This window comes from Oryctolagus cuniculus, chromosome X, assembly GCF_964237555.1.
Source record: "Oryctolagus cuniculus chromosome X, mOryCun1.1, whole genome shotgun sequence".
Taxonomy (NCBI): domain Eukaryota; kingdom Metazoa; phylum Chordata; class Mammalia; order Lagomorpha; family Leporidae; genus Oryctolagus; species Oryctolagus cuniculus.
The window spans coordinates 36,309,598-36,335,382 of record NC_091453.1 but is presented as its reverse complement, the minus strand read 5'-3'; the positions used below and the strand labels follow the sequence as shown (position 1 = coordinate 36,335,382).

Sequence of the window (25,785 nt, the reverse complement as noted above, 5' to 3'; positions counted from 1 at the left end):
TGGTAACACACCGTCCTCTAAATAAACTGCCTGGAACTGATCACCCAAGGCAATGACCGGCTGGATGATCCACAGAGCTCCATAATATCATAGGTTAGATTGCTGGCTCCTAGTCCATGTGAGTCGGGGGAAGCCACACAGATCATGTTCTCTCATCTGTATCCCCACCTACAGATGAGCAACTGAAATTCAAAGAATTCTGAGACAGAGGCAGAGCTGGGGGGGGTCCCCACCCCATTAGTGCCTCTTAGGCCTGGCGTCTGTCCCACATACCACACAGCTCATCTTAACTCCCTTCCCTGCAGGGCAGTCACAATCTGACAGTATGGGGCTGAGGGGTGGGGGATGCCTCAGGGAAGACCTGTGCTTACCTTGGGAGCTTACCCATAGATGGGTTGTTCTTTTCTGAGGCTGCAAAGTGGAGTCCATCTACCTGAATGTAGAGGCTGTGAACACACACCAGAAGGCTGAAGAAGGTGGAAGATCCATGGCCCACGCTTGCAATGTACCCCGCACATCATGCAAGTATCTTCCCCTACAGAAAGGGCACACCAACTCCAAGAGCCAGAGTATTTCCCACCAACAGGTGGAATAACCAGCACTCAAGAAATGCAGGACCCACAGCTCAAACCTGAGACACCACAGAGATGCAGAGCTAGGGCGACCCCTGCCAAATGTGCCTCAGGCTGACTCCCCACAAGTCAAACTGAGGGTCAGCATGCAGGCTTGCCTCAAAGGGATCCTAGCATTGAGGACAAGAGGCAGTGGACGGGCTGGGCCCTTACCATGCTGTCTCCTTTCTAATTAATTCTGCTTTTTTCCCTTTACAAAATCTGGACATCACAGGGAACCCGAGGAAGTCTTGGATACTCTCTCTGTCCACTACTGGACCCTTTCCAGGAGATCAAAAATTCCTTTATTCTACCCCAAGAGTTCCCACTGCCATCATTGCCTACATGCCCAGATACCAGCCACCCTCTAAGGAAGTTATGGCCTAGGCTTAATTTTGTCCTCAGTAAGAGACTTTTTGCTTCCAGCATAGATCTCAGCAGCTCATGCCAGGTCCCTGTTCAGTTATAGCTAAAGTTTATCTAGCACTGATGAAACTTTGTCTTGCTTTCTTGTTTTCTAAGCAACAAAGAGTCTCTCTCTTCCTGTAGGAGAGAAGAGGCCATTGTGAGCTCTCCTTCACTGTCCAGAAGACCCTGACTGTGATAAGGGCCTGGTTCTGTGGGAGTGAGGGATTATGAGGACAGCATTTCCAGAGATGGGAGGAGTGCCTAGGAGCCCATCCTTTCATGGGAGATGTGGCTAGGGGTGCATGTTCCTTCTCACAGAACAGACTTTGGCACCTACTCTTGCTTCCAACCTGAAGTTTTTTCATTTTCCACAGTAAAATCAACAGTCCAGAATCCCAGGCCCCTGACCCTTCATTCTCCAGGAACAGCCATCTCTCCTCTTCAACTATCCATTCCTTACACCTTATCACATGTAGTTAGTTCTACCTCCTCTGTCTTGTCTTAAATCAAGCCTTCTGACCACCTAGACATCCCTTCATTTTATGATTTCTCTCAGTGTTACTTCAGGACATTCAGCAACATATCTATCATATGATTCACTTAAATGATGCTCACTGAAAAACTACACTAATTTGTAGGCCTTATTAACACTTCATTAATTCCTCTTTTTTTCCCCAATCCATTAGCTTGATCTACCCACATCTCTGCTGAAATCTGATCCACCCTTCAGGCTATAACTAAGGTTCCACCTCTCTCATTAAATATGCTGATCTCTCCCCAAACACAGAAAGAAAAAGGGGGAGCACATCTAATTCACTTTGCAATTTCAATGTTTATTTCTGATACCAAAACTTGACAGCACACAAGGAAAAAAAGCAATAGACAAGGAACAGCAAATAAATTTATCTTGCATGCCACTTTCAGTCAACAGGATGTGGCTCTCTAGATAGCTGTGTTTTAGAAGGAATCTGAGACTTCAGCCTCAATTCAGGGGAAAGACTATTGCAACCGATGAGCAATATCTGTGAATATAAGAAAGAAAAAGTGGAAAAATCAATGATATGTATCTCAAATAATAAGGAATATAAATGCCAAATAGTGCTGCCCTACAATTCCCTCATTTCCTCATCACAAATTTCCTGACTCCTAGCTCATGCACATAATTATAACCCCCAAGGACTCTATCAATTCAAAAAGAGAAATACCTACCAAACAGTTTATTCAACCCAGAAGAATCCAATGGCACCAAAATTGGCAGCAAAGTTGGCACTGGCTGTGCCACCAGGACCAATGATGGGGCCAGCAAAGGTTTGAGGAAATCTGGAGCGGGCATTCTGGTGGTATCTGGCCCAGAAAGTAAATGGAATCCTGGACCAGGGATCTCCAAAATCTCCTTCCTCATCCCAGGTCAGCAGCTCAAATTCAATGTCATCCCAGCTCCAGGGCCCAGATACAGCTTCATCTCCAATCCCCATGCGGGTTCTTGCTTCAGCCCGGGCTTCGGCCTCAGCTGCAGCAGCATCCAAAGCATCCAAGGCCTCATCTGCGGCCTCCATAAACTGTGCAGTCCAGTCACGAGGGTCTCTTTTCTGAACCTGAGATGAGGAACAGAAAACAGAATCACACCTATTTACAATGACTAAGATACAGAATCAACCTAAGCGTCCATCAATGGATGACTTGATAATGAAGGTGTATATTTAAAAGATAATACTATACAGCCTTTAAAAGGAAGAAATCCTGCTATTTGTGGCAGCATGGATGAACCTAGAGGCCATTATGTTAAAGTGAAATAAGATACAAAAAGGCAAATACTGCACGATCTCACTTATAGGTAGAATCTGAAAGAACCGAACTCTTAAAAGCACAAAGTGTAACAGTCACCAGAGATTGTGGAGGTGGGGAGACTGGAAGAAGGAGACACTGGTTAAAACATGCAAAATTTAACTTAGGATGAATAATGTCTAACACATGATTACTATAGTTAATGACAATGTATTGCATACTTGAAAATTGCTGAGTACATTTTAAATCTTGTCATCATAAAAATGCTAAGTATGTGATCTGGACAGCTAATCAGCTTCATTTAATCATTACATAATGTACACATATTACATACACATACTCCATAATCTATAAAAATTACCAAAATACCACCTTGTATTCCAAAAATGTTAAATTTGATTAAGTGAAAAAAAACAAAAAAACACTTAAAGATAATGTTGTACATTATATACATTATGTCAACAAAACTGTAATAAAGTTGGAAAATTAATGAATAAAAATATTAAAAATCCAACCCTTAACAGTATTAGTTAATATATACGAGGGTATTTAAAAATGCTCATGAAAAAATGGAATTAAGAGGTAAGTTTAGGGGGCAGCATTGTGGTGTAGCAGGTAAAGTTGCTGCCTGCAATGCCAGCATCCCATATGGCTGCTTATTCAAGATCCAGATGCTGGACTTCCAATCTAGCTCCCTGCTAATGTGCCTGGGAAAGCAGTGAAAGACAGTCCAAGTGCTTGAGCCCCTGCACCCACATGGGAGACCTGGAAGAAGCTCTTGACTCCTGGCTTCAGCCTGGCCCAGCCCTGGCCACTGCAGCCATTTGGGGAGTGAACCAGTGGATGGAAAATCTCTCTGTCTCTTCCTCTCTCTGTGTGTAACTCTGACTTTCAAACAAAAAAAAAGAGAAAGATAAGTTTAGGTGCTGGCATTCTGGCACAGCAGGTTAAGCCACCACTTGTGATGCCAGTATCTGATATCAGAGTGCTGATTTGAGTCCAATCCAGCTCCCTGCTAACGTGCCTGGAAGACAATAAAGATGGTCCAAGTTCCTGGGCCCCTGCCACCCTTGTAGAAGACCTGGATGGAGTTCCTGGCTCCTAGTGTCAGCCTAGCCCAGGTCTCACTGTTGCAGCTCTTAGGATAATGAACCAGCAGACAGGAAATATTCTCTCTCTCTCTCTCTCCCCCTTTCTGTCACTCTACCTTTCAAATAAAGTCTTTTAAAAAGAGAGTGATAACTTTAGGGGCAAAAGCTGTGGCTTAGTGAGTTAAGCCATCACTTAGGAAGCCCTGAACCAACTTTCTGCTAATGCATCCTGGAAGCAGCAGATGATGGTTCAAGTGTATGGGCTCCAGACACCCACATAAGAGAGTCAGACGCGGCTTCTGGCTTCCAGCCTTGGCATGACCCAGCCCTGGCTGTTGTGGGCATTAAGGGAGTGAACCAGTAGATGGAAGATCTCTCTTTTTTTCACTCTGTCTTTCAAGTACATGGAAATAATAAATAAAGAAGCATTTTTAAAGAGAGGTAAGTTAATTTTGGTAAAAATTTTTTAAATCCAGTTTTTCTGTAATTCTCATTTTTCATGAACTTTTTGAAGATCCCTCGTTATACATGGTATTCAAAACCTTTCTGCACCAAAACAAACATATTTTAATTCCATCTTCCACCCATTTTTGAAATACCATTGTATTAAGCACCTAATACATATTAAGCCCCCTATTTTTTGTTATTGCTTATATAAAAACAACAATAAATTATCACCAGTAATGCAGCACCTACCATGTGCCATACGAGGATCTCATTCCTGTTCTTGGCCTCTCCCAACCACTGATACCTCATCTCTTGACCTATCAATTCTAGAGCAGTTCCTCCATTACCTCTGCAATGAATCTCAGCACTTTCATCTTGCTAGTCTCATGATAGGAACGGAGGCCCCAGAGGAACTCATACTCAGGAGGGTTGCTGTTGGGCACTCGTCTGTAGTCCAGGTATCTGAAAGAGCACAAAATGTCTTTGTCTTCCTATCCAGGTAAAATGGTAGTATGTCAATGCACAATAATCCCAGATTTCAAAAATCCAAAATTTCAGGTGGTAACTCTCCCTGTCCCTCTAGACTCATTCCTAAACACCATCAGAACATTCACCCTTCGATAATCAGGCCTTTGAGATGCTGTACCAGTGTTTCTACACAGGGCTACCACTTATAGCTACAGATGAGGCGCAAATCCAAACACAGAAAGGACAAGGACAACACTTAATCTCACTCTCTCTGCCAAAACTGTAGCTCCAGGTTCTTATAATCGTATAGAAGAGCCAGAGAGAGGTCAGATGTGATGATTACACTGCAGCACAAAAGCCTTAGCCTTGCCCAGCCTTGGGACTGTCTATTGTGGTGATGATGGGCAGGGTTTATTTGTAAGTCACCTTTACTATAAAAAAATTCAACTTCAAGTAGTAAACTCAATAAATACTCCTGAGTACATTTTTCTGTGTGCATATATGCAGGTACAGTGTCATGAATAAGCTTGGGAAAGGCTTTCTGAGGCTGACCAGCATGCAGTCAGAATCATGAGGCCCTGAAAAAAGCACCTTAGGCATCACTTACTTCTGCTTTACAAACTCATAAGTGAGAAGTTTCCTCAGATCTCCAAGGAGGGGATGTCTCACCCTGGTATTAAAAAAAAAAAGGGGGGGGGAGAACTCATCATCAGAGACTATGAATTTGCCCTAAGCAAAGCAAAGAGCTCCAGCACAGAGTTCAGAGATGAGAAAAGAGGCAGAGCTTAAGACTGTTTTCCCGTCTACCCAGATCAGATCCTTGGGCTCTGGACCTCCCCAAACCAAGCCCTTCAGACCACCAGGTTAATGCAATCCTGGGACCATCCTCTGTTGCCAAAGGATGATACAAACAGGCAAGAGACGAGAGAGCCCAATCATACCCAGGACGCAGTCCCATCTTGCGTAGTGCCTCCCAGAGGACAGCTGCAATGGGAGGCAAGAGGAGACAAGGGATGGAAAATGAGCATGGAAATCAGGCTGCAGCCAACCCCCAGCTGCAAGTACAGCCACTCACCCTCACTGGCACGGTTGCCATTCATGAAGATGACACCCAGAATCACTAAGAGGAGACCCAGCTTGGGTGTGTCTTTGGTCCTAAAAGAGCACAAAAAGAATACATTTTCAGAAGCTATTTGAATAAGAGATTCCAGCCAGCTTACCCTCTAGCTTCACCAATAGTTCTCGGCAAGGGAAGAATTATATCCCAGCTCTGCAAATGACCTTCAATATGACCCTGAACTTTGGACCCTGATCTACTTGAAACCCCCAGGGAAAAAAAAAGAGACAGCAAGTAAAAGACCAGGTTCCACCTCCTTTCCCATCTTACGTTCCCAGTATGCCAGCCAAGGACTCGGGGGTACTGATGAGAATATACAAGTGCTCTTCCTTGTCAATTTCCTTCAGTTGAATCCCAAATTTCTACAGGGGCAAGAAAATACATTATGAAATCACAAAATCTAGCATAAGCTACCCATAAGCAGTCACTCACCTCCCTGTGAAACTTGCCCTAAACTCCCAGTAGGAACCCCATGAATCTTTGAAATCAAAACTTTCCCCATCATTCCTGTTCCTCAGGGCTGCCTTCTCACCTTCTCCAAGACAAAGCATGCACGTTCAATGATTTCTGGATAAACATCAGTGTATTCACGAATGATATCCCTCAACATTTCTGTAGGAGAGAGGAGAGAGCATCTGGGCTGAACAGGGGCCACAGAGCAGCAGCCCCTTTGCCAGCCCTGCTGAGGGTAGCACAGCCAGGGTCCTCAGGGTGGAAAAGGAAAATCAGCCATGGACAGCCGAGGACAGAAGGGAACAGGCTTATAAGCAAAGGCATGCCCAAGAAGCAGGGGTGGGGAACCATTTTTCTGCCAAGGGTCATTTGTATATCTATCACATCATTCGCAGGCCATACAGAATTATCAACCTAAAAATTGGCCTGCTATAGACTTATTGAATTTTGAGTTCCACCTGTGATTGCCTTGGCAGGGTCAGATCAAATGATCTCTCAAGCTTTATATGGCCCATGGGCTGGACGTTCCTCACCCCTGCCATAGAGCATCGGGTGAAAGGAAGGGCAGAGCTCAGTGTGAGGGGGACAACAAGCCTACCTGAGCGCTTGATGGGCACCTTTGTGTAGTCTTTGAGCATCAAGTACTTGACCAATTTATTTGCCTGGGAGAAAAGAAATCACTAGTTACATTTGAAGAAAACCCGGTTGAATTATAGATGGGAAGATGACAAAGAGTAAAAGAAAGAAGTGAGTGGGGAGGAAGAGCTCTTACTCTTTCCTGAAGAAGGGCCACATCACGGGGCTGGGAGGCACCCGGGTTCTGTGAGGCACGCGAGTTGGGAGAGGGGCGCAGGTTAGGCGAGGGTCTCAGGTTCTGCCAGTCAGGAGGAATTGGCCAATCAGCAGGGATCCAGTCAGGTGGAAGTGGCCAGTCAGGTGGGAGAGGCCAATCGGTGGGAAGTGGCCAATCGGGAGGCAGTGGCCAGTCAGGAGGGCCTTGCCAGTCTGGAGGGCCCTGCCATCCCGGTGAGGTCTGCCATCCAGGTGGGGTCTGCCATCCAGGTGGATTCTGCCAGGCCAGTGGGTTTGGCCAGACAACTGGGCCAGGCCAGACAATGGGGTTCGGCCAGATCACAGGATTCTGCCAGATCACTGGGTTTGGCCAGATCACCGGGTTCTGCCAAGCAACTGGACTCTGCCAGGCTGGTGGGGTCTGCCTAGCTGGGGGGCTCTGACGTGCTGGTGCGGTCTGCCTGGTTGTCTGGTTTTGCCAGCCTGATGGGTTCTGCCAAGCCAGTGGGGTCTGCCAGAGCACATTGGGTGGTGCGCCAGGTGGGTTCTGAGTGGTTACTGGAACCGGTGCAGACCTCCAGGTCCCTGCAGACAGCGGGGCCCGTCTCTGATCGCCACTGCTGTTTTCTTCCACATTCAAGTTATTAATCTGCATTATCAGAGAGAAGGAAAGTCCAGGGTCACAAATTGATTCTGTGTCCTCACCCTATCTATTTCAGGAAATCCCCCTAAACCCTCACCTGTAACGACAGCCTGACCCACTAGCCACTGGTCACCCTGAGTCCTGGGCTTGTCTTTCACTGTCTTCCAAGCAGGAGTTGCATCTCCGAACCAGGCCAGGAGCAACCCAGGGGTGGGGCCTGAGGCTTCTTCTCTTCCTATGTCCACCACTCGCTCTGCTTGTACCACCCTGAACAAATCACTCAAGTCACTTCACTTCTCTGGGACTGAGTTTCCTTCTTTGTAAAACTAAGACTATGGTCCCCAACTGGTAAGAGCTGACTTCAAAATTTAATAAGATAACTTGTGTGAACTAGCTCAAGATTTGATACATGGTGGTTACTATCCAAATGTAAACTGAATTACATACAAGTTTGATATTTGCTTCCATATGTTAACTCCCCATCAGTCTATGGACACTCAGAGGACAGAAAAAAAATTCACTTCAACATTATCTACAGCTTAGCTAAACAAGGCAGATCTATATCTATTGATAAATATATATATATATATTTTAGAACAAGTGAACAATTTCAGAGAAGAAAGGAGAGAGCCCAAAGCAAAGTGACGCTAGTGGGGATCTCACCTTGCGGGTCCTCTTGCCCCGTATTATAGTCCGGGACTCCAGATTCTGAGCCTGGGGTCCATCTGCTGATGTCTGTGCAGCTGCACCATCAGATTCAGTGATACCTGGGTTGGTCTCTATGTCTGCCTGGGAATTGGCCATTTTGGCCTGGTTTACATTCTGGGTCTGGCTGTCAGCTGTTGGGACCTTAGTAGTATCATTCCAAGCCTTGAAGGCTGTCTTAGGTCGGTTATTGGCCATCTCATTGACATTGAAAGACTGAGAGAAATTGTAAGTAGCATTTGGGCCTACCTTAGTAGTGGCATTCTGGGCCTTAAAGGCCATCTCAGACTTGTTAGCAGCTAACTCCCCAGTGGCCGCTGCCTGGGAAAAGTCATAAGCAGCATTTGGGCCCTTTGGGGTGCCATTCTGGGACTTAAAGGCTGCCTTAGGCTGAGCACTGGGCATCTCCTTGGCATTATGTGTCTGAGAGAAATCATAGACACCACTTGGGCCCTTTGGGGTGGCACTCTGCACTTTAAAGGCTGTCTTAGGCCTAGCAGCAGCTGCTGAGACCTGAATATCAGCGATCTCATTGGCAGTAGGGGGCTGTGAACTCTGGGGACTAGCATTTGGCCCGCTGGCAGCTGCTGTGGCCTGGTTGGTAGGTGGAGCCTCTGAGATCTGGATCGCCTCCATCAAGGTCTGCATAAGCAAAGTGCTGTCTTCTACAGAGGCCTCCGTCTGCAAACACAGGAAAAACAAATTTAATCTCTGGGGCTCAGGTTGGGAACAGCTGGGAAGGTGCAGGAGGATGGTTGTTGCAAAAACAGGGCTATGGCAGGAACCCAGGGAGCAGGCAGTGGGCAAAGGGAGGCAGCGTGAGTACAAAACATGTGGTGGACTGGTGCAGGGCAGGGGCAAAATGACAATTAGAGCAATGTGAGGAGTGGGCACAAAAGCAAGCAAGGTCTGAATCAGTGGGGTTGGAGCGGAGCTGGTAGGGAGTGCAGCAGGAGCTCAGTTTAGGAGGCGGAGCAAGGAGTTGAGGAGAGTAAGGGGGGGGGGTCGCAGCAAGTCAGGAATGCGGGACAGAGGGAGGGTGGAGGTGGGAGGCTGGGGGAGGGGGTGACAGACTGCTCTGCACTCCAGGCCTATGGAAAAGAAAATGGTTCCTTTACCCAGCCCGCATTCTCTGGGCAGATTGCCCCGACTACTAACAGGGTCTCCCCTTTCTCTAAGCAGGGACTGATGGCTGAAAAGGGATGCTTCTTTCCCCTTAGATAAATGCCGCAAATTTGAAAAATGGCAAAGTCTAGGCACGGAAGAGGGCCAAATCAGATCCAGGTGTTGGGCTGATGAAAGGGGCTGGGGGGGAGGGGAGTGTCGGAGGGGAAATGCTGGGGTGAGGAGCGGAGATCTCACCTGGAAGCCGAGGAGGCCTGCACCACAGTCCATTTTCTGAGCCATGGCTCCTGTCCCTCTGGCAAGAGCAGAGCCTGGGGGTTGAGGGAAAGGAGCTGGGCGTTATACTACACAGGGCAAAATACGAAGAGCCAGATCGGAGCGGAAGGGGAGGGGGCAGGGGTGTGCCGTTTGGTTGTGAAGTGGCTGAGGTGCTGGGTCTGAGGAGGAACGGACCAGAGCGGAGCGGGACACGTGAACGGGCGTCCAGATGGAGATTCTGAATTCCGAGAAGCAACTAACAGGGCAAAAGCTTCAAATCAGGGCTCGGGAGACAGATCAGAGTTCTGAACCCGAGGGTGGGGCGTGGTGGGATTCGCGTTCGGGAAGTTGAATGGAGATTTTTCAGTCAGGAAGAATCTCCGAACAGTACGGGTCAGTCAAGAAATCGTTAAGGACTCTGTGAGGACCTCTGAGAGGAATTGGTCAAGGGTTCAGAGAGCACACAGCGGCTCTGAATCAGAAAGGATCGGGTGGGGGGTGTAAATCGGGGTTCCGGCAGTGGAAGGGGGGATTCAGAAACACGGGGTTAAGGGATGGGGATAAATGGGGGAGAGACCCGCACCGGGGGACAGACGCCCTCTCTGGGAGCTAGCTCTCACCTTGCCTCAGGCCCCAACCCCAACCCCCTCGTTGCCTCCCTTCTTCACGACTGAGAGGATCAGGATTGCTGCGCTTGGCTCTCAGCAGCCGCACTCTCTCCTTGTCTAGGAGAAAATGCCAGCGCGGCAGCTTGGGCGACCCCGCCTCTTCGCCTAATATACCACCCACTACCTCAGGAGGTTACGCGCATGCGCCACGACTGGGCGACCAACTACAAACCCGCCCACTTTCCCAACAAAAGCTTCGTCCGGGAGAGCAGGACACACATGCGCATTGGAACGCGGCCCCGCCCCCTTTGCCAACACACCATCCCACCACCAACCAGGTCGACAGTATACAACGGTTCCTCCTCTTCCTCCACATCCCCTCCCCCAACAGAAGCGCCATGCCTCTTGGTCCCACCCCTTGCCCCGTACACCGGCCCCCTACCTTTTCCGCAATGCGTCTCTGTTCAATCCCTCCTCTATTCAAGGCACCTCCCATCAGGTCGGCCTGCAGTTCCACCCCCTTCCCAGCACAGTTTAGGTCACTATTAAGGAAGTGTCTGTGGAGAATCTCTAATTGCAACAAGTGCTAGGCCCCTGCTGAACTCATCTGCTTTGCAACCCAGGGAAGGAAATGGCCAGAAAATACACACTATTGGAGTCTGTGCCTGCCACGTGACCACATGCACCCCTCACTGGCTTCCAGACTCAGATTAGCTCCTTGCCTGCAGCCCTTTTCTGAAGCTCCAGTCAATGTAATCATGTTGTGTGCATTGTGGGAGAGAAGGACACAGCTTGTACAAGGCGACTTCCAAAAAGTTCGTAACAAACAAAATTGAAAGATAAGCTTATTTTGGTGCCAACGTATTTTTTGAAATACATGCAGGTTTCCCATACTTTGCATTCCCATGAACTTTATTGCAGAACCCACTTACATCACAGCAAGATCTATGCTGAGGCTTATTTTCTTCTTAGAGCAGCCCTAGAAGGTGCGTGTCAGCACCCCCATTTCAAAGACCAAGAAGTTGAGGTGCAGATACATTGCTCAAACTAGAGAAGGCCAGAGAGGCACCAGAAAACAGAAAATGCAAACTTTGGGCCTGGGCTTTCATAACTCCAAAGCCCAAATTATGCACTTTTCATTCCTCCACTTCAGCCCCTGGCCTCCCCTAACCCTAACATCTGTCCCAAAAAAGCAAACTTTGTTTTCTAGGAGGCCTAAGCTCATGTTCTGCATTCAGGAGGGCACAGGATAAAGCCCCCAGCCCAAGGAATTGTTCCTCGGGGCCCACTCTCAGCTCCCAATGTCACACAGGACTCTTTCCTCTGAGTGACACAATGATGTTGTCCCCAAGATTTTCTTGGTGCCTGTTTAAATGGCCAAGACAACCAGGCACTTGTGTGTCTGAACCATGGCAAACTCTGGTTCAGAGTCAATGTTTGCCCTACTTCCTTCCTTGGCTGAGGTTTGGGATCTGGAGCAACTGTGGTATTGAGGAAAGAGGCTGGACTGATTTCAAAATCCCAAGAACAGAGTGCCCAGCCTGTGTGTCACTAGCGTGAGCTCACTCAAGACACTCGATCTCTCTGAGCTTGTTTTCTCAATATGCAGAACAGAAAGCATAGTATGTGTGTCCTACCCAAGGGCACACATGCTCCACTGCTTCCAGAATTGGAGAAACTAAAAAAAAAAAAGTCAGAAAATCATATACAGATGTGAGGAGGCTCAAACTAAACTGATACTTTTCCAAAAACTCAAAGCAGATCTTTGTGCATTTCGCATTCCTTCTTATATGAGGTCCTGCCAGGAGCCTGCATATGAAAGGAAGCTAATACCAGGAAGGACTGCAGCACTTGGTCCCCAAGGGCCAACATCAGTTCTGCTTGGCTGGATGACTTTCCTCATCTGTTGCATAGCAACCTCCCCTGTCAGCTGCCTGTTTTTCCTCAGCACTTCCTCTGTAAAGTGTCTGCAGTGGGACGTGATCAGACTCAGGAAAGGCGGTCTGAAACACCATGTTGTTGCTATCTGCTTCCATAGCTCCATCTCCAGTCCTGACTGGCCCTTGAATTCTAGATCCATAATCCAACTGTCTGCTTTCATTCTCCAATTGGGTATCTCTTAGTATCCTCCAGTTTAACTGATCCCTTCAAATATGTTCTCCTCCCCACCACCTCCTTTAGTTATTCCCTTTTTCCCCTTTAGAATGGAAACTTCTTGGGGAGATGGATTTTTCTTTGCTTCATTGTATCCTCAGCACCAAGAATGATGCCTAGCACACTTTATATGCTCAAAACTATTTGTTTAATGAATGAGTGAACCACATCACCCACCCCACTGCTCAAGCAAGAAGCCTGAGATGCATTTTCCCCTGTGATACAGTCACTCAGTTTCCCTCATTATGTAAATAATGCATATTCATAACTAAAAATTCAAACACCTAAATGTTTCAGAAATTGACATCACTCTAAACCTCAGCACCTTGATAATTGCTAAGATTTTGATGCCATCTTTTCATATATCACTTTGTGCATATGTATGCATGGGATTTTACATCAATGGAATTACACATATGCCACAAATACTTTGAGCAGCATTTTTATGCTTACTACTTTTCACTCTTTTCTTTCACTTCTATCTTCAACTGCCGCACCTGCAGTTTTACTCATTTTTATTGTTGTTGCACGCTCAAAAAGCCATCCTTTATTGTTGTACAAAATGAAGATACCACGTAACTCATATATCTGATTTACTTAAGCACAGTGTACTTCTGATTCATTCTTTTAAATGATTATATGATATTCCATGATAGGAATGAACCAAAATGTATCCAACCATTCCACATGGATGAACACTTAGTTTCTGGGATTCAGGGAAGAGTGGCACATACAGATAGCATTGCAATCATGATGCTTATACAAGTATTCTTTATATTTCAATGCTTCATATGTTTTATGTCTATGATACTAGATGCCCAGGAGCAAGACTAACAATATTCTATAGTGCCTATTATAAAACTTTTCCAACTTCTTACCAATATCATGTGTATTTATTTGTATATCCTTTTTTGAAATCTATATTTCTGATGAGTAATATGGTAGAACACACTTTTATGTAGTAGTGGACATACTAGATTTTTCTAAAGTGCTTATGCAAATGCAAGTTTTTTTACCTGTTTTTCATTTGGGTCGTGTCACTGTGTTACTGATTTTAGTTGTTTATATAGTCCTATAGATCTTTTTTTTAAGATTTATTTATTTACTTTAAAGGCAGAGTTAGAGGGAAGGAGGGGAGAAGAGAGAGAGAGAGAAAGAGAGAGAGAGAGAGAGAGAGAGAGAGAGAGAATCTTCCATCTGCTGGTTCACTCCCCAAAATGACCACAGCTTCCAGAGCTGAGCCGATCCAAAGCCAGGAGTCAGGAGCTTCCTCCAGGTCTCCTATATGGGTGCAGAGGCCCAAGCACTTGAGCCATACTCTCCACTTTCCCAGGCACATTAGCAGGGAGCTGGATTGGAAGGGGAGCAGCTGGAACTTGAACCGGCACCCATTTGGGATGCCAACACTGCAGGCAGTGACTTTACCCAATCCGCCACAGCACTGCCCCAGTTCTACAGATCTTCACTAGACACTCTTAGGGCCAGATGTATTTCAATGTTTTTCACATTTTAGTAAGGTACCAGAGTGGATACACTTTACAATACATTAATAGTTCCAAGTGCAAAAGCTACAAAGGCCAGATATTCATTTTTTTTCACATCCCCTTGGTAGCTAGGAGATTGCAATCTAGGATTTACCAGTGTGGCAAGCTCCTAAAGACCACCTTCTGAGTCAATGATTTACCAGAAAGACTCAGAATTCAGAAAAGTTGCTAAACTTATAGCAATGGTTTACTACAGTGAAAGGCTACAGATAAAAATCAACAAGGTAAAAAGTACATAGGGCACAGTCCAGGAGAGACCAGGCACAAGCTTTCAGTAGTTCTTTCCCAAAGGAGTTGCATGGTCAGTGTTTAATTCTCCTAACAATGGTGCATGAAAACACGTGGAGTTATTGTCAACCAGGGACGCTTATTCAAGTCCTGGTGCCCAAGATTTTTTTTTTGACCGTCAATAAGACAGACCTGGAGCACTTATGTGACTGACCTTGTTTATTACTCAACTTCCAGTCCACGCAGAAGTCAAACTAATACTGTGAGGCTCGGGGTCAACAAAGACACTCTCTAATCGGACAGAATAATCTAAGGTCTTACAGGTTATCACCTAGAAGTCAAGAGCCAAACCCTTCTTTGCAAAATACCTTTTTTGTTTTTGGAGGGGGAGGGTGCAGGGTGGAATGCACACTGGTTTGAACACTCTAGACCTCTTCACTACACAATCACAACTCCCACCTAACACTTTGAAAGGAGCAATTCAACGATGCAGTGATGGAATTCATACCACAGTTGTGATGGGAACAACAGCCACAAGGAAATCCAGTTTCTGGGGACAGAATTGGCAGCAGGGACAGCATCCAGCAGTAATGTTACCCAAACAGCTATATTTATGATACGACTTTTTAAAATACAATTGGTGCTCACCAGCTTTTTTTAAATTAAATCTACTTTTAGATTATTACATTTTTTAAAAATTTTAAATCATTTTAGATACACAAAGAAAGAGATACTACAGACATCCTATGTGTCCTTCATCTGCTTCCCCTAAGACTTCTATTTATGTAACTAAAGTACAAAATCCAAAATTAGTACATTTGTATATAGGAAGGTACTTCAAATGTTCCTGGAAACCATGCATGAATTTCAAAGTTTTTGCATCAAAATAAACTTATCCTTTGATTCCATTTTTTCCACAAATTCTTTGAGGTATTCCCGTATCACCACAGCAATCAAAATACAGAACTATTCCATTAATATAAAGATTTCCCTTGTACTACCCTTTTATAATCACATCCCCTTCTCTTCACCAACTATCAACCCTAACTGTGGGCAATACACTGTGTTCCCTATTTTTATAATTTCTATCATTTTAAGGTTTTAAAAATAAAATCATACAATAAGTCATATTCTGATACTGGCTTTTTTCACATTCAGCATAATGCCTGTGAGATACATCCAAGTTGTATGTATGAGTAGTTTATTCCTTTCTTAAAATTTTATTTTTATTTATTTGAAAGACAGAGAAACAGATGAAAATCTCTATCTGCTGATTCACTCTCCAAGTGCTCACAACAATCAGAGATAGACCAGGCCAAAGCCAGGAGCCAGGAGGCCAATCCAGGTCTTTCCACGTGAGTGGCTGGCACCCAAGTACTTAAGCCATCACCTGCTGCCTCCCAGGGTGCACATTAGCAGGAAGCTGGAATTAGAAGGAGAGCTGGAACTTGAACCCAGGCACTCTGATATGGGATGTGGGTATCCCAAGCAGTGTCTTAACCACTGTACCAAATGCTTGCCCCAGTTTTTCCTTTTTATTGCCGTGTACCAACCCATGGTATAGATGTGTTACAATTGGTTTAACCATTCATCCACTGAAATATCTGCATTATTTCCTGTCTGGGGCTATTACAAATAAAGCTGCCATAAACATTGGGATAAATGCCCTAAAGTGTGATTGCTGGGTATATTAGTCAGCTCTTCATTGCTTTAACTAAAATACCTTAGAGGAACTTTTTAGGAAGGAAAAAGTTTATTTCAGCTTACAGTTTGGGGGTGGTCACAGTTTAAGATCAGGCAGCCCTATTAGTCTCCTGTCTGGTGGAGGCTGGCAATGGTGGAGTTTGTGCAGAGGAATGATCACATGGCAAGCCAAAAAGCAGAAAAGCAGCCAGGACTAACTGCTTAAATAACTAACATCGCAAGAGCTACCGTCCAAGGGCAAACTCCCAATAACCTAAAGATCTCCCAGTGGGCCCAACCTCCTAGCTGCCATAATTAGATCAAGTGTCCATTCAAATCCTTTAACCATTAGCATTAATCCATTAACGCTTAACATACGACTTTGGGGCTTAAACCTCTGCATGCATTCTGAGAGCCAAGTCCTGTTCAATCTGTAACACCTGGTGTTACACCAAGTCTAGGTAAGTTTTACAAGGAACTCCCAAATGTTCCTGGAGGGGGTTGTACCATTTTATGTTCTCACCAGCAACGTGGGAGTGATTGTTTCTCCAAATCCTTTCCAGCATCTATTGTTGTAGCATTTAGGTCTGCAACATCTTACTTTGTTTTCAATTTTCATTTCTCTAATGGCTAACAGTGTTATTCTGTCATGTGTTTATCTGCCATCCATATATCCACTCTGATGAAATGTCTCATGTGTTTTGCTCAGTTTCTAATTGGATTGTTGCACTTCCTCCATCCCTGCCTCACTCCTTTCCTTCTGTTGAATCTTGAGTGTATATATTTTATGAGTCTTTTGTTAGATTTTATGGTTTGTGACTATTTTCTTTCCTTGTAGCTTGTCTTTTTTCCTCCTCTTAACAGAATATTTTGTGAAGTAAAATTTTGAGTGAGTCCAATCTGTTGATTCTTTTTTCCTATTAAGGATTGCGGGTTTTTTTTAATATTATTTCGAAGAACTCTTCAGTAACAAAGCATGCAGAATGAAGGCAAACAAACAGTATTTGTTACCTGCCTACATACCTTAAAATAATGTCTAAAGGAAACTTTCAAAAAAGAAATTGAGAATTCTAACAAGGTTGGTAGCCTCCATGGTGTCTAAAACTGCTGTCATTATCTTGGTGTTCCATGTAGGCAAGGTGCTATTTCTCTCTCTGGTTGTTTTCAACACTTTTTTGTTTTCAGTCTTTAGCCTTCAGAAGTTTCAAAATTATGTTACTTATTGAGATTGCTCCTTACTGTTGTTCCTAATGTTTCAACAAATCAGATGAGATAACAAAATGAGTGCTAGGCATATTGTAAAAGTGACCCAATTACTTCTTTTCCTTATAGTATGCTTGCACATTAAGAAATCACTACACACACAGAGACTTCCAAAAGTTTCTGGAAAATAGAGTTCACTCAGCTTCTTGAATCTTTGAATACGGGGGATAGTTTTCATCTCCCACTCTGCTGCACCAAATGCCTACTCCAGTTAATTTTTCTTTCCTAATTTGCTGGATTTTCCAGTTCTTTATTTTTCTATTAATTCACTACACCTTCTTTTTTGAGATTTTCTATTTCTTTGCTGAGGCTTTCAATTTTTCCACTTGTTCTAAACATTTTTACAATTGCTCATTGAAAAAAATTTTAGGATGACTCAGAGATGTATTTTTAAATCTCTGTTTAAAAATCTGTCACAGAAGAAAATTAAAGTGGCATAGGCATTGATTTGGGGCACTTAAAAATGGAATTAGAGTGGTGCTTGTTAAAACAGGCCTAAGGCACATCTGCCACTGAACTCAAACTGGGCTGTTTTACACATACCCACCTGTGTACATGCAGACCTTGTAAAATGGACTGAACTGCTATTTCTGGAATGAAACTCATTACCTTCTCTAACAGTTTGTGAAATCATCCCACTTGCTTCCTGAGAACTGTGTCCAATCCCCTTCTTACAGGACAGCCTGACCTTTGCTGCACCAATCATAATTCCTGACAAACAGGAGATGCAATTAACAATCCCCCTTGCACTTTGGGCTATGAAACCATCCACCATTTTATAAAACCTCAGAACAAAACAAGTTTTCAAGGCTGCTTGAATTTGTGTCCCCTACATTGCAATCTTAGTAATAAGCCCAAAACACACACAATTTTTTTTCTCAACTAGACGGATTTTATCTCAATAAACAAATCTTTCCCAGATGATTCTAATATCTGTGTTATTTTGATGTTGGTGCATGACCGTTTATCTTATTTAAGTTGTGATTATTAAAGTTCTCAGTATAAGAAATGATTTTCAATTGAGCTTTGGATATTGCAAATATTACACTATGAGAATCTAGCTAGACCTTATTTAAATCTCTGTCTTATCACATTGGTGTGGACATCCACATTCCCCTTAGCCTCCACTGATACTCCTTGTTACTTAAGATTCTTTCTGCTTCATATTATGCCTTTTTTCAGTTTTTTTTTAAATTATTTTACAATTTTTGAACATTTTATTCTTTCACTGATTATCATTCTGAATGGGAGACTTGGGTGCCTAAACAATTCTCTCTGAATGGCCTTTATTGAGACCACTTATGGATGAGTGTCATGGTTACTGTTGAGTGGTGATAAAAATCCTGACTGGCCATTAGGTCTCCTCTTAACAACACCTTTGGTTACAGCAGGCCCGTTCCCTTTGGCCTCTCATAGTGTCTCACGTTAGAGCAAACTGTGGCCCCGAACCATTGTCTGGCCTCCTTCCACAGTTGTTGGCACTGAAGTGGGTTGCACAGTACGGGGATGGAAACACCTTTGGTTAGAGGGAGGATCATCTCATTAATACACACTAGTGGTGAAGATCCAGGTTTCCAACATGGTCCTACTGACATCAAGCAGATTACACTGTTCCTATTCTGCATTTGCCCTTCTCCTGACACCATTATGTCAAAGAATTAAATGAGATCTCATTATAGCCTGGCAAGGATAGAGGGATAAGATACCTAGTTTGTCTCTGTTGGCAGGGGTGCAGCCCCAGTCTTTGTCCTCGGGTATTTAGCTACAGTAAAGCAGTTATTGTCTAAATTTTCTTTTTGCTTTCCTATATTTGTTCTTTGGATAGAGAAACAGCAGATTTATATTGGGGCTTTTTCTTTTGTCTCCACCCTTTGCTGTTTCCAGTTTGCCAGCCTCTCTAGCATGTGCTCTGGCATATATGCAGCAAAAAACAAGCCCAGGAAATTCACTTCTATATCATTCTTTTTTTAAAAGATTTATTTATTTATTTGAAAGTCAGAGTTACACACAGAGAAAAGGAAAAGCAGAGAGAGAGAGAGAGAGAGAGAGAGAGAGAGAGGGGACTTGCAACCGTTGGTTCACTCCCCAACTGGCTGCAACAGCTGGAGCTGTGCCAATCCGAAGCCGGGAGCCAGGAGCTTCTGCCAGGTCTCCCACATGGGTGCAGGGGCCCAAGGACTTGGGACATCTTCTACTGCTTTCCCAGGCCATAGCAAAGAGCCGGATCGTAAGTGGAGCATCCGGGACTTGAACCGGCGCCCACATGGGAGCCAGCACTGAAGGCAGCAGTCCTACCCACTATGCTACAGCTCCGGTCCCACTTCCATATCATTCTTTAGACTCCAAGTTTCTTACCAGAGTATACCATCTCTCCTCAACTTTCAGAGTCTTCTTATATTTGGTTTACATATTATGTCCAGGGATGAATAGGGAAAAATATATATATCCCATTTATCCTTTCCTCTGGAAACACAAGTCTCCAACTCTAGTGCTTTAAATATATAACTTTATTATGTATCATCAGTGTTTTAAATATGTATTTTAAATATATATTTCAAAACTTTGTAGAAAATATAATTAAAAGGTAAGTTTATCTTGGTACAGAAAATTTAAGATACATGTATATTAGTGGTCTTCAAAAAAATTCATGGGGGAGCCCCTGCACCTGCATAGGAGACCTGGAGGAAGATCCTGGCTCCTGGCTTTGGTTCAGTCCAACTCTGCCCAGCTCCGGCTGTTGCAGGCATTTGGGGAGTGAACTAGTGGATGGAAGTCTCTATCTTTCTCTCTCTCTCTCTCTGTTTCTCCCTTTCACTCTCTGAATTTCTGCCTTTCAAATAAATAAAATAAATCCTTAATAAATTATTGAGTAGGGGCCGGTACTGTGGCGTGGCGGGTAAAGCTGCTGCTTGCAGTGTTGACATCTCAGATGGCCAATGGTTCGAGTCCCAGCTGCTCCACTTCCGATTGAGCTCTCCACTACGGCCTGGGAAAGCAGTAGAAGATGGCCCAGATGTTTGGGCCCCTGCACCCATGTGGTAGACCCGGAAGAAGCTCCAGGTTCCTGGCCCAGTTCCGCTGTTGCGGTCATTTGGGGAGTGAATCAGTGGATGGCAGAGTCTCTCTCTCTCTCTCTCTCTGCCTCTCTGTAACTCTGCCCCTCAAATAAATAAAAAAAATTTTAAAAAATAATTGAGTATTTTTTTGACAGAGTTAGTGAGAGAGAGAGAGAGAGAGAGACAGAGAGAAAGTCTTCCTTTTCCGTTGGTTCACCCCTCAATGGCCGCTATGGACGGTGCGCTGTAGCCAGCGCACCACACTGATCCGAAGCCAGGAGCCAGGTGCTTCTCCTGGTCTCCCATGCGGGTGCAGGGCCCAAGGACTTAGGCCATCCTCTACTGCACTCCCGGGCCATAGCAGAGAGCTGGACAGGAAGAGGAGCGACCGGCACAGAATCTGGCGCCCTGACCGGGACTAGAACGTGGTGTGCCGGTGCCACAGGCAGAGGATTAGCCTAGTGACCCGCGGTGCCAGCCAAAAAATAATTGAGTATTAATCTCAATAGGTAACATCTCTTTTATTTACCCTGAAATGACTTCACCACTTCAATCAGAATGATTATTATAGTTTTCTTGTAAGTCCCTTTTACAAATCGTTATTTATTTATTTATTTCCCTATTTTACTTTGAGTTATTCATAATGCCTCTGTCTTCCTTATTCTCCAATCTAATTGATCTGCTATTCCTGTAGATTCTACCACATTACATACACTTTGATTCCATTCTATTCTTTCTCTCTCACTTTTTCACCTTCACCGTCTTGTTAGAAGGGATCACAGAAAGAGGGAGAAATGAAACAATCAGGTGGAAAAGAGAGGGTCTAAAGAGGAAGAGAAGGAAGAAGGAAAGAAGAAAATACTGATGAAGGGTGAATAAAAATAACCATTGGAAGTAAATGGACTTAGGACAGTAACAAAATATAAGGAAGTGGATAGTAAGTTGAAGTTGAAAAAGAAAAACAGGAGGAAAGAGAGTAAGGATGTAGAATATAGAAAGGAAGAGTGAATGTAGGATAGAGAAGTGTGCGAGGGAAGTGGGAGGAGACATAATGGGGGATGCTACAGATAGAATGTTTGTCCCCCCCACCCCCAAATTCAGGTATCAGAGTATACAGTGTTCAGAGATGAGAACTTTGGGAGGCAATTAGGTCCTGAGGGGAACCCCCATAATGGGATGAGTGTCTTTGTAAGAGGCAAGGAGAGCTCCCTTCCACTCTGCTCCCCCATCTTCTGAAGACACAATGAGAAGATAGTTATGTATAAACCAGGAAGGAGAGGGTCTTTACCAGGTACTAGATCTGGAAGCTCTTTGGCCTTGGACTTTCTAGCGTTCAGAATTGTGAGAAATAATTTTCCGTTGTTAAAGCCACCCAGTCTATGGTACTGTTATACAAAGTACTTCATAAAGTCCGTGGAAAATGGAAACAAATGTTTATTTTGATGCAAATAATTTAAAATCCATGCAATTTTTCATAATATATATTTTCCATGTACTTTTTGAAGACCTCGCATAGCAGCATGAACTAAGTTACAGGGGTAAGGAGTAGAAACAGGACAGGAAAATAAATGAGAGGAAAAGAGGAAGGAGGAAGTACAGTATATAATCAGGGAAACAAAAAAGGTGTTTGATACAAGAGGGACAGGGTCAGAAGAAGAAATGAAGTAGAATCACACTTCACCGATGGCAGATTTCATTCTGCAGAGAAAAGATTGTTGAGTGTTAAAAGTTCTCATTTTCTCTCTTCAGATATCCCATTCCCTTTATATTGGTATCCATCAAAATGCCGGAGGTCATTTCTCATATACTATCACTCTGGCCTTGAGATAAGAGTACTACTGGGGCCAGCGCTGAGGTGTAGCCAGTAAAGCCGCCGCCTGCAGTGCCAGCATCCCAAATCGGCACCAGTTCAAGTCCTGGCTGCTCCACTTCCTATCCAGCTCTCTGCTATGGTATGGAAAAGTAGCAGAAGATGGCCCAATTCCTTGGGCCCCTAAACCCATGTGGGAGATCCGGAAAAAGCTCCTGGCTCCTGGCTTCAGATCGGCTCAGCTCCTGCCATTGCAGCTAATTGGAGAGTGAACAAGCAAGCTATGGAAGACCTCTCTCTCTCTCTGCCTCTCTTTCTCTCTGTGTTTAACTCTGACTTTCAAATAAATAAATAAATAAATCTTTTTTTAAAAAAAAGACTACTATAGTTCTCAACTATAGGAACCATGCAGGCGTGGACTTTTGGCTTAGTGGTTAAAATGTTGGTTAAGATACCCACATCCATGGGGCTGGCACTGTGGTATAGCAGGTAAAGCTGCCACTTGTAACACCTGCATCCCATTTGGGTGCTGGTTCCTGTCCCAGCTGCTCCAGTTCCAACCCAGCTCTCTACTAATAGCCTGGGAAAAGAAAGGGAACATGACCCAAGTACATGGGCCCCTGTACCCATGTGGGATACCTAAAAGAAGCTCCTGGCTCCTGGCTTTGGCTTGGTCCAGGTCTCGCCATTGCAGCCACCTGGGGAGTGCACTAGTGGATGGAGGATCACTCCCTCATCTCTCTCTTACTCTGATTTTAAAATAAATAAATAAATCTTAAAAAAAAAGATGCCCACATCCTGTATCAGTGTGCCTGCATCTGATACCCTCTCTGGGTTCTGATTCCAGCTTCCTGATAATGCAAACCCTAAAAGGCAGCACTGATAACTCAAGTAATTGGATTCCTGCCCCCCTTGTGTGAGACATGGATTGAGTTCCAAGCACCCAGCTTCAGCCTGGCCCAGTCCTGGTCATTCTAAGAATTGGGAAACTGAACCAGCAGATGGGAGCTTTCTCTCTCTGTCTCTCTGCCTCACAAATTAGAAGCAAGAGCTACATATCTCATGGCTTGTTTTTTTTTTTTTTAAGTAGGTAAATTTGTTTGGGATATTCAGTATTTATCAATATCAGTTATTTCCTGCTGCCAATTATTCAGAAGGTAAAGATATTATCTTGCCAACTCAAGTATACAGGAAAGGTAAGATTTTCTTCTGTGTCAAGTTAAATTCTGTTGAGTGGTTGAAAATCTCCAGCAGTATGGAGTCTTCCTCATTTTTTGCTTTGGAGTTGTATCTAACTGCTAGGGATCTTAAACAGTGCCAAAACATCAGGATGGGTTATTATATCTGCTGAGTATCAAATATCCATGCTGGCATTAATGTTCTCTGGTTCACAAATGTCTGCACAAGCAGTCATTCAGTTGAGCCTCATTCTGGACTACAAAGTCTCTTTGGATCTGATTTTCTCTGTGGTTTTCATGTATCACTCATACACATTGGGAACATTCTTCTGCTCTTGTAATATGTTGGGGCCTGCTAATCTCTGTCCATCTGTTTTTGTCCCTACCATACACTCCTATGATACCATGACTTAAGGGAAACTATGAGGAGGACCAAGGCTTGGAATGTCTGTAGATACCACAAAGAATTCTTCAAGCCTTGTCGTTTTCTGGCCTTATCTAGGAAGTGAGTAGCAAAGTCACCTTATAAAAGGATCTTACAAACCTACCTGGGATTTCATGTCATCCCTGAAATACAGGGTGTAGGGTTTCCCTTTACTCAGGAACCCACAATATTTACTGACTCCATGCTTCCCCTATGTCTCTCTTCCCCATGGAATCAATGTGAGGCTGGAAGTACATCCTTGAAAAGAAGAACCAAGAATAAGAGAAAAAGCTGGACAACGGAAAACCCAATGATTTCTTGGGGCCTGTCAGAAAAATGAAGTTTTAAGCAAATCATGACCAAAAATTCTGAAAAACAGGCAAATCTAGACTTGCATATGCAGAACTGGAACAACAGAAGGTGATGAGAGAGAATGGAGCAGAAAAAATATTTCAAGTAATAATGGTTAAGAAATTTCCAAAATTAGTGACCCAAACTGCAGATCTAGGAAGCTTGGAAAACACCAGATATATTACTTGTAGTGAGCCAAGGATAATTATAGCAGACTTTTTGACAGAAACCATGCAGGCAAGAGTAGAGTGAAGGACTGGAGCTGTAGTATAGTAAGCTAAGCCTCTGCCTGCGGCACTGGCATCCCATAGGGGTGCCGGTTTGAGTCCTGGCTGTTCCACTTCTGATCCAGCTCTCTGCTGTGGCCTGGGAAAGCAGTAAAAGATGGCCCAAGTCCTTGGGCCCCTGCACCCACGGGGGAGAACTGAAGAAGCTCCTGGCCCTGGCTTCTGGCGGTTGTGGCCATTTGGAGAGTGAATCAGCAGATGGAAGACCTTTCTCTCTGTCTTTTCCTCTCTCTATCTGTAACTCTACCTCTCAACTAAATAAAATCTTTTTAAAAAGACAGTAGAGTGAAATATTCAAAGTGTCTTTTTTAAGATTTATTTTATGTATTTGAAAGACAGAGTTACAGAGAGAGGAAGAGACAGAGAGAGAGGTCTTCCATCTGCTGTTTCACTCCCCAGATGGCTGCAACGGCCGGAGCTGCGCTGATCTGAAGCCAAGAGCTTCTGGGTCTCCCATGTGAGCACGGGCTGAAGGACTTGGGCCATCCTCTGCTGCTTTCCCAGGCCACAGCAGAGAGCAGCCGGGACTCAAACTGGCGCCCATATGGGATGCCAGCACTTCAGGCCAGGGCTTTAACCTGCTGTACCACAGCGTCGGCCCCGACAGTTGATTTTTGATGTTAGCATTTAGTGCTATAAATTTCTCTGCCATCACTGTGTTACTGTATCCCCCATATGTTGATATATTTTTATTCTATTCAGTTCTGTGTATTTTTAACTTCCTTTGAGACATCTTCAATTCATGGATTATGTACAAGTACTTTTGTTTAATTTTCAAGTGAGTATATGATGCCAATGATTTTATTATTGCTGAAATTTGTCTACAATGTATGGTCTGTCCTGTTGAATATTCCATGAGTGTTTTTAAAAATGTGTTTTCTGCTGGTGTTAGGTGGAATTCTGTCTTTATTATATCGATTGATTGTGTTGTTCACTTCTATATCCTTGCAGATATTCTTTCTAGTAGTTTAATAATTTGCTGAAAGTACACTGTTGAAATTCCTTTGTATAATTTTGGATTTGCCTATTTCTCCTTTCTGGTCTCCCAGTTTCTCCTTCATATAGTTTGCAGCTGCGTTTGTTTGATGCATACACACTTAGGATCATAATTTCTTCCTGATGACTGACATTTTATCATTATGTGGTACCCTTCATGGTCTCTGATAATTTCATTTACATCTGAAGCCAGGAGCCAGGAGCTTCTTCCAGATCTCCTACGCGGGTGCAGGAGCCCACGGACTTGGGCCATCTTCTACTGCTTTCCCAGGCCATAGCAGAGAGCTGGATCGGAAGAGG

General features: G+C 44.2%; 1 protein-coding gene and 1 non-coding gene across 5 annotated transcripts in view; one reads left to right on the top strand and one right to left on the bottom strand.

Annotated features, from left to right (window-relative positions):
• Window positions 1-1,831: 1,831 nt before the first annotated feature.
• MAGED1 (MAGE family member D1) overlaps window positions 1,832-25,785 on the bottom strand; it is an 86,546-nt gene continuing 62,592 nt past the window's right edge. For 2 of the 4 annotated variants that reach the window (XM_008248505.4, XM_008248504.4), the window contains 12 exons: window positions 9,883-9,956; window positions 8,479-9,201; window positions 7,153-7,821; window positions 6,979-7,042; window positions 6,460-6,539; window positions 6,198-6,289; window positions 5,886-5,965; window positions 5,752-5,794; window positions 5,418-5,480; window positions 4,690-4,804; window positions 2,229-2,614; window positions 1,832-2,041 (listed from right to left, as the gene is read on the bottom strand). In XM_008248505.4, coding sequence (XP_008246727.1) covers window positions 2,237-2,614; window positions 4,690-4,804; window positions 5,418-5,480; window positions 5,752-5,794; window positions 5,886-5,965; window positions 6,198-6,289; window positions 6,460-6,539; window positions 6,979-7,042; window positions 7,153-7,821; window positions 8,479-9,201; window positions 9,883-9,927 — 2,352 coding nt within the window. In that variant the 5' untranslated portion in view covers window positions 9,928-9,956 and the 3' untranslated portion in view covers window positions 1,832-2,041; window positions 2,229-2,236. Of the gene's footprint in view, window positions 2,042-2,228; window positions 2,615-4,689; window positions 4,805-5,417; window positions 5,481-5,751; window positions 5,795-5,885; window positions 5,966-6,197; window positions 6,290-6,459; window positions 6,540-6,978; window positions 7,043-7,152; window positions 7,822-8,478; window positions 9,202-9,882; window positions 9,957-10,523; window positions 10,758-10,953; window positions 11,138-25,785 lie in introns of those variants that run through there. The other 2 variants (XM_051834710.2, XM_002721650.5) reach the window with 2 other exon arrangements.
• LOC127487858 (small nucleolar RNA SNORA42/SNORA80 family) lies at window positions 18,753-18,884 on the top strand. Its single transcript, XR_007915111.1, has one exon. It is a non-coding gene; the product is annotated as a small nucleolar RNA SNORA42/SNORA80 family (small nucleolar RNA).